Source organism: Lucilia cuprina, chromosome 5 (assembly GCF_022045245.1).
Source record: "Lucilia cuprina isolate Lc7/37 chromosome 5, ASM2204524v1, whole genome shotgun sequence".
Lineage (NCBI taxonomy): Eukaryota > Metazoa > Arthropoda > Insecta > Diptera > Calliphoridae > Lucilia > Lucilia cuprina.
In genome coordinates this window covers 7134947-7150966 of record NC_060953.1, presented here as the reverse complement: position 1 = coordinate 7150966, position 16020 = coordinate 7134947, and the positions used below count along the sequence as shown (strand labels likewise).

General features: G+C 29.6%; 4 protein-coding genes across 6 annotated transcripts in view; 2 read left to right on the top strand and 2 right to left on the bottom strand.

The window, feature by feature from the left end:
• Positions 1 to 5375, bottom strand: part of LOC111681189 (phosphatidylserine synthase) — a 12013-nt gene extending 6638 nt beyond the window's left edge. Inside the window, exon 1 of one of the 3 annotated variants that reach the window (XM_046952349.1) lies at positions 4695 to 5375. In XM_046952349.1, the coding sequence (XP_046808305.1) occupies positions 4695 to 4993 (299 nt within the window). In that variant the 5' untranslated portion in view covers positions 4994 to 5375. Of the gene's footprint in view, positions 1 to 2623; positions 2779 to 4694 lie in introns of those variants that run through there. The other 2 variants (XM_046952350.1, XM_046952351.1) reach the window with 2 other exon arrangements.
• A 1679-nt stretch (positions 5376 to 7054) lies between these two features.
• LOC111681216 (HMG box-containing protein 4) lies at positions 7055 to 8667 on the top strand. The gene is made up of 2 exons (XM_023442955.2): positions 7055 to 7205; positions 7274 to 8667. Exons 1-2 carry the CDS (start codon positions 7172 to 7174, stop codon positions 8665 to 8667), a joined length of 1428 nt encoding a protein of 475 aa, XP_023298723.2. The 5' UTR covers positions 7055 to 7171.
• The window catches only part of LOC111681218 (phospholipase B1, membrane-associated), an 11676-nt gene continuing 4221 nt past the window's right edge, over positions 8566 to 16020 (top strand). Inside the window, exon 1 of the mRNA XM_023442958.2 lies at positions 8566 to 8699. The gene's annotated coding sequence lies outside the window, so the exon portion shown is untranslated. The remainder of the gene's footprint in view (positions 8700 to 16020) is intronic.
• On the bottom strand, positions 10117 to 13318 carry LOC111681213 (ADP-dependent glucokinase). The gene is made up of 4 exons (XM_023442952.2): positions 12693 to 13318; positions 12431 to 12595; positions 11035 to 11767; positions 10117 to 10967 (listed from the first exon to the last, which is right to left on the bottom strand). Exons 1-4 carry the CDS (start codon positions 13061 to 13063, stop codon positions 10716 to 10718), a joined length of 1521 nt encoding a protein of 506 aa, XP_023298720.2. The 5' UTR covers positions 13064 to 13318; the 3' UTR covers positions 10117 to 10715.

Genomic DNA, 16020 nt, shown 5'->3' with positions numbered 1-16020 from the left:
AGATAGATAGATAGATAGATAAATAGATAGATAGATAGATAGATAGATAGATAGATAGATAGATAGATAGATAGATAGATAGATAGATAGATAGATAGATAGATAGATGTTCAAATTCTAAGGTATTCAACGAACACCATATTACATAAACTAAAAACTTTTCAAACGGAATGAAGATCCTCCTTTAATTCTAAACATAACGGAAAAAATAGTGTTACAATTAATTTTAATTCTTAATCTATTTAAATCTATTTATTCTTAATTCTAAATTCTTCGTCTTAATTTAATTATTTAATTTAAGAAAAAAATGGTCTGATATTCATTTTCATTACACAAACATGCCTAACATAATAAAATAACACCACTCAAGTTCAAAGACCTCCCAAAACAATTACTAAAGAAAGATAGTGCCTTATTTAAAGCAATAATAAACAAATTAGAAAAAAAAATTAAAAAAAAAATTTGCGTGTGGCGTCACTATGAATAACAATTATAACTAAAAGGGATTTATAGGGAAGGAGTATAGACGATTTTATTTTAATAAAATAGAAACATATGTAACAACATAATAAGCATGACTTTACACTTTTTTTACTGAAAGAATTAAATGGAATTAATAATCTTATTACTAAAGATTAACCCCCATAGTTATAAAAGCTTAATAAAGTTATTGATGGTTTATTGTAGAAATTTTGTATAAAAAAATTAATATTTTTATAAAAACAGCGGTAAGAGTTTACAAAAGCTTCCTATAAAGAGAAGCCCCCTTTTTTGAGAATTTTCTATAGAAAAGTTTGTTTTTCAGATAATTTTCTATATGGAAGTGTCTTTTTTAGACAATTTCCCATATAGAAGTGTTTTCTTTAGTTTATTTGTAATGCAAAAAGTCTTTGTTCATACAATTTATCATAGAAATTTCTCGTCCTAAAAGGCAATATTCTATAAGTATGTGGGTTCTTAAGTCTTCTTTAGACAATTTAATATTTTTAAGTTTTTTTTCAATTAAATTGTATCTTCCCTAATTTATATTGAAAACTAAAACTATTTATTAAACGTGTTGTTTTTAATTTAAAATTTTACTTTCGCTTTTAAATGTTCTATAAAAACTGCATGAATTAAACAAAAGTTTTATGTATGTAAATATATATATGTTATTACAACTAAACTAGAGTAATTAAATATTTTGAATAAAAATAAATAAACTACACCGAACAAGTGTCAACAATGACGTTTTTAACTCCCTTAATGTTAAAGATATTGATGTCACTATTAGGAGGTGTGTCTAACAGAATAGTAAATTAAACATCTTACGATTTTGTTTAGCAACTACTAATTTGATAAAGAAATTTTAATTTATGAAAACTTTATGTCTAGTCATATGTATGTATGTTTAATTATCACATATCAACAAAACAAAAAGGTATTTTACCGGACTTTTGAACAGCTCATGCGTTAATTTTCACTTCTTATCAGTTGTATTGATAATTTATAATTAAATCCTTTTTTTGTTGATATTTTTTAATATTCAGTTGAAAAAAGATCCGGTTTGAGTGATTATTAAAACAATGTTTTTTTCATATTTTTTAAAGCCAAATGTCATGTTTCGTCATCTGTTTTATTTCAACAAAACAGATAATTATAGAAATATATGTTGGAGGTACTACATAGTGACTTTCTTTTTTTTATTAGTTCCTTGATGTTCAATTTATAAACTTTGTATACTATTGAATAAATCATACGATATGACGTTGTCTTGGGGAATATTTTACTATCAAAATCTGTAATCAGTAAGTCTACTATAGATTTTGTTTTTTTTTTTTTTTTTGTTATTTCATTATTTACTAATAGTGGAGGTTTTGAATAGTTGCCAAGTTTAAGGTTTTCAAAAATAATTTAGATTTTTATTGTTGTTTTTTGCTAAATAGCACGTGCAGGTTTGTTTACAAAAAATTTTGAAGGTATTAAAATTATTTTAAATGATTTGTTTAAACTATCTATCTACCTATCTATCTATCTATCTATCTATCTATCTATCTATCTATCTATCTATCTATCTATCTATCTATCTATCTATCTATCTATCTATCTATCTATCTATCTATCTATCTATCTATCTATCTATCTATCTATCTATCTATCTATCTATCTATCTATATATCTATCTATCTATCTATATATCTGTCTACATATAAATTCCTTATTGATTAACTGTCTAAGTTACATTACACCAATGTTTCTGTGGCAAAGTCTAACATTGTTAATTGACTAGATAATCAATCAATTAACAATAAAATCATTCTAACACAGCACATGTTTTTAAAATAAATACAAAAACAACAACAATATCTAAAGAAATTTATAAAATAAAAACAAAATCCCAACAAAAACCTAAAAAAAACAATAAAACAACAAAATTTAAAAAAAAACATCCTCTATAAAAATCTCATACTCTCTAGATTTATACTCTGTTTCTCGCTATATGTTTCACACTCTTCCTATAACAATCAATAAATAAATGAAGGTTAATTTGTTTTGAGTGTTTTTTTACAAAAAAAAATGTAAATTATTTTTTAGCTAAATTTAGTTATTTAGGAAGTTTTGTAATTTTAACAAAAAAACTTACGCATCCATTTTAGATATTCCTTAAATGTATTAAAGAGCATTTGCTAAGTGTTTGTTTAAATAGTTAGTTTTCTTTTTCCTTAAATGTTTTTTTTTTCTATTTTATGTTATTTTTATTATTAAGTATTATTTAGTTTATTTTTAGTATAATGGAAATTTATCTTTTTATTATTTGTATTAATATAAATAGTAACCATAGTATTAAATTTAGTAACATTTAGTTTTTGGTACAAAAAAAATCTATTAATTTTGTTTAATTTTTAATAAAAATTTTTCTATTGGAAGTTGCAAAATTCACGTTTTCACTAACTACACAAGAAATGACACATTTTTTCTTTCTTTTTTTTATTTGATGAATATTTCTGCTTAATACTTTGACATGGAGGAAAAGAAAACTGCAGTTTTTTTTTGAATTGTTGTTATTGTCGTTATAGAGGAAATAAGGGTAGTATGACAAAGTATTAAACATACAGGGAAGGAGTAGAATAGGGGGGTCATAAATTAAACTCTTCTATAGAAAATTTCTTTAAAAAAGAAAAATTTTTTTTTTGAAAATTATCTAAAGATGATAATCTACACATGAATATTTCTATAGAAAATTTAATAAAAAATTCAAAAGTCTATAAAACATTCTCTACAGAATACAATTTTCTATAGAAATTTGCTTGTAACATAAGTTTTTCTAAAGAAGACACTTTTCTATAGATAATTTCTAAAAAAATACAAGTATGAATGTATAGTCGGGCGTAGCCGACCATATGATAGCCTACAGTCAGTATGTATGTTAAAAATGGGGATTATTTAAAAAAAATAAAGCATTTGGTTTATTTTTTAACTTTATTTCGGAATATTTTTACTTTTTTTTTGGCAAAAAAAAAAAGATTTTTTAAGAGGGCTTAAAGGGGAGTAGGGAAAAATATGGTCCTATGCTTAAAAATGTTGGTAGGCGGAGTTAAGTCTTCTTCAATATTATTTATGTAGAATTTAAAAGTGTTATTAGTGTGTGTAAGTGAATTTTGACCTTTAAGTCATTTTCCGAAGGGGAGTTTGTATGGGGGATAGGGTCAAATGAAGCCCGTTCATTACAAAAATCGGGAGTGTCATTTAAAGTTGTATAAAACTAAGTTTTGTCGACTTTTGTTATGGATCATTTAAATTAATTATAAGCCAAAAAGGCCATATTTGAGGGGTACGGTTGTATGGGGACTAGTCGAAATAATGGACCGATTTTAACTATTTTAAATAGGCTTCGTCATTGTGCCAAATTTCATCCAATTATCTTGAAAATTGCGACCTGTACCTTGCGCACAAGGTTTACATGGACAGCCAGTCAGCCAGACGGACGGACGGACATAGCTTAATCGTCTCAGAAAATGATTCTAAGCCGATTGGTATACTTTAAGGTGGGTATAGGACGAATATTTTTGTATGTTACAAACATTAGCACAAACCCAATATACCATCCCCACTAAAGTGGTGTAGGGTATAAATACAATTTCTAAAGAAATAGGAAAGGACGCTATTCCTTAAACAATTTTCTGTATAGAATATTGATAAAGCTTTTCTATACATGACCGAAAATTACCTAAAGAAACATTTTTATATAAAATTGTGTAAAAAAGTTTTTCTATGGAAAATTTTCTACACAAGAATATAGAAAATTGTCTAAAAACAAAGAAAATATTAAAAAATTTCCCAAATTTTTAACAAAAAGTATTTATTTTCTTAACCCCCCCTCAGCTGAACGCTTTTGTTTTAACAAATCCTTTTCTTGGCATTTGCGCATTGTTGAGATTTTCTTGCTGAAATATTGTTGTTGCTGTTGTTAGCTTACTAACAGGAGACAAAAGTATGAGTGCGTGTTTTATCACAATATTTGTTTTGATTATTACTTTCTTAATAATTCCCACTAAAACATAATTAAACAAATGTCAACTATTAGCATAAAATAACTCAAAAAACCCAACCCTATTTGGGAAAATTTTAATAAAAAACAAAAAAAAAAAAAAACAAAAAAAATCTGCTGACCTGTTGAAGAAAATATCAAATGACTTTGCAAATTAATTACCTACCTTACAAAAGCAAAATACATAACAGCCAATACAGACACCGCCAACAGGGTAATAGTATGAGGTTTATAAAAGAAATCCAAGGATATATCATCGACAGGACGTTCATTAACTACCAAAAAAGTTTCGGCTATTTCATCAGGCTTTGGCTTAGGAGTATTAACTCCACGTGTTTTGATTGGTGTGGTGGGTGCACTACTGGCACCAGACTTAACGCTAGCAGGTGCATGTAGAGTAGAATTTGCATTATTACTGCTATCGGCAGTCTCGGGACCACCACGTGAACTAGAACGTTTCTTCATGGTGCTTTGTTTTATTTTCCTTTATTAAACACTACACTTTTTCTTAAAACAAAAATACCATTTAATTTAAATATATTTTAGCTAACAAAAAATAAAGGGGGAGGTGGAGTTGCGCAACCACTGCCCGGACCGATTATGTGTATGATTCTTTTGCGTTAGTTGATTTTATGCAAAATCAACCATTGAATTCTTGGTTAAATGCTTATATAAATGAGATTTTTTTCGTTTCCAAACACTACTACACTAAGTAATTAGGCCTTTATTTGTTGCTATTAATTATACATTATTTTTATTTTAAAAATATTTACGAAATCTTTAAAAATTTCGTTAAAAAAAAACGTTTATTTTTACGAAAAGAACACGTCTTTTTGTAAAGAAATTTGCCGGAATAATGAGCAGAGCCCTGCGCCGACAAGTATTAATGAAGGCGGCGACTGACACTAAATAAGCCGGCGGCGGCTTAAAATCGACCTTAAGCCGGCTAAGTTTTCAACTACGTTTAGTTTTTAAATTTTCAACGATTTTAAATAAAAAAGGGAATTTGAGGGATCAGAAAGTGGGATATTTGTGTGAGAAATTATGCAGAGATGAATAAAAAATTCTTAAAAATTAAAAATAATCCTTTCTCCAAGTTTTACGAGGATCTGCCGATATTTAACCCTATCCTCCATATAAGCATCTTGCGGAAAATCAGTTTCTAAAAAAATTGCATTAAGAAAATGATCAACAGGGAAACCAAAATATGCAAATGCATGTTTTTTGTGGTGCGTCGTATGGACTCATGGATAAGATATTTATACGTTTCAGACCAATATAAAAATTTTGGCATCGATTTGTTAGAGCATATTTTTGCATATTTTACCCATAAGAGCATAATTTTGCATGATTTGACTTTTTAGCATATTTAAGGCATATTTTCGAGGTTTTAGAGCATATTTTACTCTTTTAGTGCATATTTTGATGTTTTCGCTTTTTTCGTTTTGTACATTTTCAAAACTTTATTTAAAAAAAATAAAATTTATTTTTTTATTTTTAATTTGAAATATGTTTTTTGGGGTCCAAATGGTTTCATATTATTTATTGGTTATCTGAACGTAAAACGGAATTCTATTAAACTAGTTCTTCAAACTATGAGATTAATCAATTATAAAAAATCATGTAGGATGAAATATGACACTAAACATTTATTATTTCGTTACAATTTCTGTCTTTTTGAGCTTTTCAATGTTAAAAAATAATGAAAAATTTTATTTTTAGAGCATATTTTTTAAATTTTAAGAGCATATTTTGAGTTTTTTACGGCATATTTAAAGCGCTTAAAACACTTTTTTTAGAACATGTTTTCGGTTTCCCTGATGATCAATAACGTAAAAACAAAGATATTTTAATTGTTTATTTACTAGCTATACCCAGTGTGCTGTGCTACCCTAAAAGCAATATAAATAAGAAACCCACTTAACGATTTTGATGATTCTAACTACAATGGTTTTCCAGATATACAATTTGTTACATATGGGAGATTCCACGCAAATTATTACAATTTCGCCAATTATTCCGAACGTTAATAAAGATTTTAATTTAATCTATGAAACATTTGAATAATCTAATAGTTTCCCAGATATAAAAAATTTTGTATTTAATTCATGTGGGAAGTGCCTAGCCCCCCATTGAAAGTCCGCCCGTTATTCTCTAAATGTTCTTCAGTAAAATTTGAAGATAGTTTCTTAGATATACGAATTTTTATATTTAATTCATATGGGAGCTTTAAGCCCCCCAGAAGAAAGTCTACCATAATTCGATCATAATGATAACTTTTGGAATGATGTATTAGCTATAAACTGATTTTCTGTAAGAGGCTTAAATTTCGATTGATATCGAGCCCTTTTTTATAAAAATGTTTGAAATTTTCATTTGGCTTTAGAATGTTTTGAAAAATTCTCAATGTTTTCTATTTTGTTTTAGAAAGTTTTAATCGAAATATATATATATTCCCCCATTTTATTAACAATTCACTGTGGCATATAACTCTGGTAACTCTTTTCTAAGTGCTGCCAAGTCTGTTTAAACCACATTATTGTCTAGTTCTTCATTATCTCATTATTCTTATTGTTTATGCAAGGAAAATTGTAATAAAAACAAAACTTTTACAAAAATATTGAAAAAATCCCATTAAAAAACATGGAAACACCACATAGTACAACAAATACAAAAGGTAGGTCCATAACAACAAACAATTTACCCCAGAAATAAATAGAAAAATATTTCTTTTTTGCTAATAAGAATTTGAAGTTACGGGTGTTTCACGCAGTGGACGTGTACGTAAAAAGTCTTCCAAACTTTTAGATTTTCAATCACCCGATGAAGTGGAAAGGAAAATCTACAAACGTACTACAGCCAGTAGTCACAATACACCGAGATCATCGGGTGCTAAATATGCGGGTCGTGGTAGACCAAGTTTGGCTGCTTTAAAGGCACGCAGAGCTGCTCGTGTTGCGGGAGCAGATGAAGAAAATGATGTGGCAGCCGATGATGAAGGACCGGCCGCGGAGGAGGATGTAAAAGATAAGGAAGAGGTAATGGATGTAGAGCAGTCTTTAAAGGAAACAGCTGATGAGGATGAAGAAGATGAAGAGGAGGAGGATGAGGAAGATATAAATGATGTATTACACAATACCAGTGGTTTGACGGCAGCAACCGATTCAGATGATGATGGTTTTGGTGAGTTGGTGGCTGATTTAGTGGGCTCAGAAGCTGCCAACTTAGATGGCCCGGCTGGCAATCAAAAATCTCCTTTTAGACAATCTTTATATATGACAGAGAAAAATAAGAAGCTAAAGGAAAATCGTGTAGAGCGCAAAGATAAGGGTAAGACTCGTTATACAGCCTATAATATGTGGGCTAGAGAACATCGCAAATCCAATAAATTTGGTAAAACATCTGATATAGATCATCAGGCTGCTAGACGTTTACATGAATTGTGGTCTAATGTATCGAATAAAGAGAAAAATGCCTGGAAACGTAAAGCCAAAATGCAAGCTACCAGAGCTAAACAAAGAGAAAGAGCGGGTATAACTCAAACTAATAAAACTGCAATACAAACTGCAGCACAAGCAGCAAATCCACAAAATTCCACATTTATTAATAGACCCACCACCAGTCGTACCAAAAAATTAGCAGAAGATAAACAAAAAGCCAAGGATGATATGTTAGTAGCTAAACCTAACACAATACAAACTTCTACCCCCAAAAGAACACGCAACAATTCCTATAGAAGAAATCAAACGAATACTCCCTCTAGCGCAACTAATGGCAACGATAACAATACGTCTTCTTTGTATATAGCCACCAATGGCTCTACCAATAATTACAATAACAAATCGTTAACTTTAAACAACTCGAAAACTCCCTTACCCAACATAGAACCTATAGATGCAGCGGCTCATTTAAAATTATTGGGTGAAAGTCTTAGTATTATTGGCGATCGTCTTAAGGAACATGAGGGACAAATTGCCGTTTCCGGCAGTTTATCAGTACTGCTGGACAGTCTATTGTGTTCGTTGGGTCCTTTACTGTGTCTGACAACACGCCTACCCGGCTTGGATAAGAAACCACAATTGAAGGCAAATTTGGCAACAACTTTGGATAATATAGCTTATGTTATGCCAGGACTGTAAGCAGTTGGTAATGCTTGCTATTGGGTGATAAGGTAATGAATTATTTTTTCTTTTTTTTTAAGTTGAAAATAAGCAGAATAGTTTTAAAATGAATAAAGAAAGAAAATATTAAAAAAAAATATTTTTTTACAACAAAAGAAGGGATTTTTGGAATCTTGAAAGAGAGAGGGGCGTATTAAAAGCCAAGTATTCCAATATTCCAGACAAAAGACTAGACTATAATCCAGACTATATTTTAGAGTTTGGTTTATTCAAATTATGAACTAGGCTGTATACCAGAATATAGATTAGTGTAAAAACTAGACTTTACTAAATAATAGACTAGACTATAGTCTAGGCTAAACTAAAGACTATAGACTTGACCATTGATTAGACTAGACTAGACATAGGTTATAATATAGGCTAAACTATAGATCAAACTATAGACTAGACTAGAGACTAGACTGTAGACTAGACTGTAGACTAGACTGTAGACTAGACTATAAACTAGACTATAGACTAGACTATAGACTAGACTATAGACTAGAGTATAGACTAGACTTTGGACTAGACCAGATTATAGACTAGGCTTTAGACTAGACTATAGACTAGGCTATAGACTAGACTATAGACTATAAACTAGACTATAGACTAGACTATAGACTAGACTATAGACTAGACTATAGACTAGACTATAGACTAGACTATAGACTAGGCTATAGACTAGACTATAGACTAGACTACAAACTAGACTATTGGTAAGGATATAGACTAGACTACAGACTAGACTATAGACTAAACTATAAACTAGACTATAGAGTACACTATAGAGTAGACTATAGACTAGGCTATAGACTAGACTGTAGACTATAGACTAGACTAAAGACTAGACTATAGACTAGACTATAAACTAGACTATATGCAAGACTATAGACTAGACTACAGACTAGACTATAGACTAGACTATAGACAAGACTATAGACTAGACTATAGACTAGGCTATAGACTAGACTATAGACTAGACTACAAACTAGACTAGAGGCAAGACTATAAACTAGACTATAGACTAAACTATAGGGTAAACTATAGGCTAAACTATAGACTAGACTATAGACTAGACTTTAGACTAGACTATAGACTAGAATTTAGACTAGACTATAGACTAGACTTTAGACTAGACTATAGACTAGACTATAGACTAGACTATAGACAAGACTTTAGACTAGACTATATACTGGACTATAGACTAGACTATGGACTAGACTGTAGACAAGACTATAGACTAGACTGTAGACTAGAATATAGACCAGACTAGACTGTAGACAAGACAACAGACTAGACTATAGACTAGTGTATAGTCTAGACCATAGTTTAGACTATAGACTACATTAGACTATGGTGCGGAATAATACAGTTCCAGTTCAATTATCCCAAAAATGTTAAAGTCAATAGTTTTATTTTTTATCAATATGTGTTTTTATTATCTTTTTATTGATCATATCATATAAGTTAAGAACTTGTTTTCATTAATATTGTATAATTAAAGTTGTAAAATAATACAACATACACTTTTCAATGGGGGAATGTAAAATTGCTTAAGGTAAACGTTTTCGAACAGGTCCATTAATAAAAAAAATAAAATATTAAACAAAAAAACTAGATCCAATAATAAATCTTAAAAAATAATTTCAACAAATTTTGTAATACCAACACATTACTAGCTACAAATTACAAATTAAACATAATAGGATTTGAGGACAATTTTCAGTAATTGACTCAAAAAATATATAAATATATAGCGTTTGCCCATGAACACATTACGTTACAAAAAAAACCAAATCAAAATATATATATTTAGTTTAAAGGCTAAAAAAGAAACACTAAAAGGAATGCTTTTTTTTGCTTGTTATAAAATTAGATAAAGAGAGGATTTTTAGGTTTTCCAAAAAAAAAAAAGAGATTCAATTCCCTTTTTCTTCTAACTATCTTTCGTTTTAGCAAAACAGTCTCATTAAGTAGTTATGGCTTGTTGTTGTCGGTTGTTTGAGTAACATATTAACCTTTTTAAATTACAATTGTTGCGATAGCCCAGCAGCGGATATATTATCTCCAGCCCCAGCAGTCTTTTTGGCCACACGGCACACTAAAACTGGAGCTACACAGATTTCTATATCCACTGACTTTTGTGCGTTAATTTGTAAAGTTTCAGACCAACAGGGCACCGGATTAAGGGGATCAAAAGCAATGCGTTCTGCTTTAGAAGGATCTAGAGATGTTGAGAAACTATCATCTAATACTAAAGAAGCAGATTCAGGATTGATCTGTAAAGGGATAAGAAAATATATTAACATATACTTTCAACTCAGTAGCAATCGCTAGTTAACTTACCACTTGTGTCTGACACACATAACGATGAGCAATTAAGGCAGCCTTGGCTGCTCCTAATTTAGTATTTTTCCACTTGGAATCCTTAACCGTTAAGAGAGCCTGATAGGCCAAGGTATGCAAATGAATTCTGGATACCATTCTTCTTTTAGTTTGACCCACACTGGTAGAATTTTTATAATAATCTTTTGCTAATATAGAAAATACTTTACGCATTAAATCTAAAGTAGTAGCTACTCTGGGATTCCAATCAGAGGCCAATGTTGTGCGTCCATACTCTAAGACTTGTGCCAAATTATCCAATTCCTGTTCATTCATACCCAATGAATCAACATAAGGCAAAATGAATTGTTTTAAATGTTGCAACAATTCCATTTCTACGTACGAGGCCATTTCGAAATGTATTAACGTGTCCTTGGTTAAAGAATTTATCTGTTGATTAACCTTAAGTAGACGTTCCTCTCTAATGCCTTCAGCAAATTTATAACTATCCATCATTTGTATGCCACTGATTATAAACAAATCGGGTTTATAGGTTTTAATGGCATTTTGTAAATGTTCGAGTGAGTTTAAATGTGGATTATTGTGATCGTTGTGTAAGATATAGCGATTAGCTCTTGGGGCTGTAAAGGGGCCCCATGTTTCACCAGCCTTGTATTCTAATATCAAATGTATATCATCTTCTTCGATAAAATCACCAGCGATTTTTATGGTGTCCGGTATTAGGCGGCGTAATCTGAAGGGGGAAAGTATTGGAATTAGAAAATTTACTTTATGCTCCACTATTTTTAAAGAAACCTGCCAGTCTGTAAACTAATCTATAATATGCTAAACTATAGACTGGGTAATAAGCAAAACTCTGCACTAGTCTATAAGTCAGGTTATATTCCGGGATATATGCCAATATAAGAACTAGGTTACAAACCTGGCTATACTCTACTCTATAGACCAGACTATAGATAAGAAGTATACATATTGTAGACCAGATTATAAACCAGACTATAGGAATATATTCCGGACAATAGAATAGAGTGTAGAATATTTTATAGTCCATAATATGACAAAACATAAGTCTAGACTGTGAAATACAGTCAATTCTATAGACTTCTATATGGTTCAGTCTATAGGCAACTATATATACAACTCTATAGACTACTCTGTTGTCCTGAGTATAGACTTCTCTACAATCCTCTGTATAAACCACTCGATGTTCTAGATTAAAGACTACTCCCTAGTCCAGACTATAGCCTACTTCATAGCCCAGATTATAGATTACTCTATAGTCTGGATTGTACATTACACTACAGTACAGACTAAACACAACTCGATATTCTAAGCTCTAAAATATTTCGCGTATTCTTTATTGAGAACATTCCTTGATTGCGTTGTACATACTCACTTATGAGAAATTCTAGCACCCAATAACACCTCCCAGCCTTCCTTATCAAAACGTATACCCATTAATGGTGCATTGCCGCCAACAAACCATTGCAAAGAATCACGATGTTGTTTTTTGGCAATTTGTATTAATTGTCTAAATAACTCTGTATTGGGCATCACACGTCTACAAATAGAAATCAAACATAAATTAATTAAAAATATTTTTGTATATCTTATCAATCAATTAACTATAATAAAAAGATAAAAAATTTTCCACTTACTCTGCCGCTGCACCATTGCGAAAATAATATGCAAATGTTTGTAACAATTCCGCCTCATCATTCACCTCATCTACCGTAAACTCTGACCCCACATTGTCTGGTATTATGGCAGCTGAATAATTTAGAAAATCAGTAGCATGTATTAACAAATCACTGCAGGCACCATAGCCTAAAGCCACCCTGGGTTTACTGTAGCTGGTGTCATTCCAAGGTCGTTTCAATTGACTCTCAATAGCCAATAAACCAGTTAAGATTTGAGTGATTTTATTTAATTGTTTCAATGACAAAAATGCTTGCCAAACAATCGATATTAAAGCCGCAAATACCGAGAAGGTGGTTATTAGAGACATGTACTTTAATAGAGACGACATTTTTGTGTAGACTATGGTATTACTTTTTCAAGATTTCTTTGCTTTTTTAAAGAGTTAATTAAAACATTTGGTTTTTTTCTTAAGTTTTGTTATTCAAAAAAACCAATAATATATATAAAACAAATAATTTGAATATTAATAATTTAACAAAGAAGAATTGAATGTAGGCGATAGAAACGAAAACTTGTACAAACAAACCGGCTGGCTGGCTAGCTGTCTGGTTGCGGATGATGGTGTTTACTTTGTGAAGAGAACCAAGAGATTTGAGAGTGATAACAACTGTCAACGTCACTTTTTTATATAAACAATAGTGTTGTTAAGTTGCAAGCTAAGAGAAAAAACGCTTAAAAGTTGCAAAGTTTGCAGAGATTTTATAGGGAATTATGATAAATTCCTAGGGAAGATTTTCAACTAGTAAATAATTCTATCTAATCTATATTCTAGTCTAAAGACTATTTTATAGTTTAGTTCATTGTTTTTGCAATACAGAAATCTAATTAGATTTTATAACTGAAATAATTCTAGCGATTTTAACTTGTGTTCAAAGAAACATTTTAAAATACTGCATTTGCCACACTGTTGTAATCATTAACAGTAAAACAGAGATGTTTATAATGACATATTGCCACTCGGTTATAAAATATGAGCGGAAGTGCTACCAAAAACGTTTCAAAATAAAATTATGAAATTATTTTTAATTAAAGTTTTTAATTTTAATATAAATTTTAAAGAAAGTTAAAAAACTATATTAAATAAAAAACTATATACAGACTATATAATACCATAGATAAATCTGAAATATAGACTAGATTTTAGACTAGACTTTTGACTAGACTATAGATTAGATTATAGACTAGACTATAGACTACACAATAGACTACACTATATACTAGACTATAGACTAGACAATAGACTACACTATAAACTAGACTATAGACTAGACTATAGACTAGACAATAGACTACACTATAAACTAGACTTTAGACTAGACTATAGATTAGACTATAGACTAGATTATAGACTAGACTATAGACTAGACTATAAACTAGACTATAAACTAGACTATAGACTAGACTATAGACTAGACTATAGACTAGACTATAGACTAGACTATAGACTAGACTATAGACTAGACTATAGACTAGACTATAGACTAGACTATAGACTAGACTATATACTAGACTATAGACTAGACTATAGACTAGACTAGGTTATAGGCTATAGACCACATTATATGCGATATCTTTTTGACCAGACTATAGAGTAAAATATTTTAAGACTATAGAATAGAATTCAACCCTGACTGTAGTCCAAACTATAGTACATACCATAAACTCTAGTAGAGAATATACTATAGGTGTGGTTACTCTATTGTTCTGTTTTCTTAAAATACATGATTAAACTTCAATTAACGACATAAGTATTAAGTATAATGACTTATTTCACTAAAATCATGCCTTCCTTTAAATAAAACACTAACTTCCTTTAAATAAAACACTAATCCATCTTCATAAAATTATTCTTAGACAAACAGAAATTATGTTAAACATTTTTTGTTAAATTCCTAAACAAGATATTAGAAAAGGTAAAAAATTGATATAACTCCAGTATAATGATTAACACATTTGCAAACTAAGAACTAAAATACAAATATTTTATTAATTTCCCATAATAATTGTTTTTTTTTTTTGTCTACAAGAGGAAACATTTAAAGAGCGGAAGATTTAACTGAAATTGAAATTGTACTTAGTCATGTTAACAAATTTTTTTGCGGTTTTTTCTTCTTTTGCAAATAGTAAATAAATGATGTATTGGATTTCGCACTTTAAATACAACAAAAAAAATTTAAAACATTTAAAAAATTATTTGTTAAAGTAGCCAGCAATTGAAGAAAAATGATTGAAATTGTTTAAATCTATTCATAAGTTTTTAAACTTATTTTGAAAACACAATGGGTATAAAGAAGAAAAGAAATAAAAAAATATAAAAAAGCTTAACAAAAGCTACATAGAAAGCTTTAAATGAAGCTTATAATTAAAGCTTTAAAATACAAATTAAAGTTTTATGATTGTATCTTCTTAAAGAGCTTTTATAAAAGCTTATAATGGGCTTCATAGTAGACTATTCTATTCATGTAATGATACTTTGTAATAAATCTGTAACTGGACCACTTTTGTAACATTTCGAATTTCTTTTGAAACTTAACTTCCGTCATGTCAATATTAAATTCTTATTGACACCGATACTGAAAACCTATTGCTTCCATAACAAGTAGTCTTTCCCTTAGTTTATACTTAAATTGAATCATGCCAATTCTATTTCAATCTCTATATAAAGGAAGTTTTATTGTGTGCAAATATTCTCTGGATTGAGAGTCGTACATAAATAGTATTTATCGTTAGTTCGTACGTCTCGAACTGCTGGTCAATTGAAATTCTTCAAACAGTATTAAACATTTTTTATAGACAAATAAAAAAACGGCATAATTAACTGAATTATTTTTTTTATATATAAAAAAACTGATTATACGGCCAACATGCGATCAGAGGAACGTTTTGAAAATATTAAATTATTTGCTGATTTGTTTAACGCATTTGTTTTAGTCACATATTTACATATTTGTTTAAAAATAGTTTATAGAGAATGGGAAAAAATATTTTAATCGGGTGTTTAATTTTGTGGAAAATTTTAAATTATTTTAGCATCGATTTTTTTAATTTGTTGGCATAGCTTAGGCATATAGAGTACTATAGATAATATTATAGTTTAATAGGAAAAACTAGTCTATAGTCTAGTATATAGTTTATAATCTAGTCTATAGTATATTCTCTAGTCTATAATCTATTCTCTAGTCTTGTCTATAGTCTAGTCTATAGTCTAGTCTATAGTCTAGTCTATAGTCTAGTCTATAGTCTAGTCTATAGTATAGTCTATAGTCTAGTCTATAGTCTAGTCTA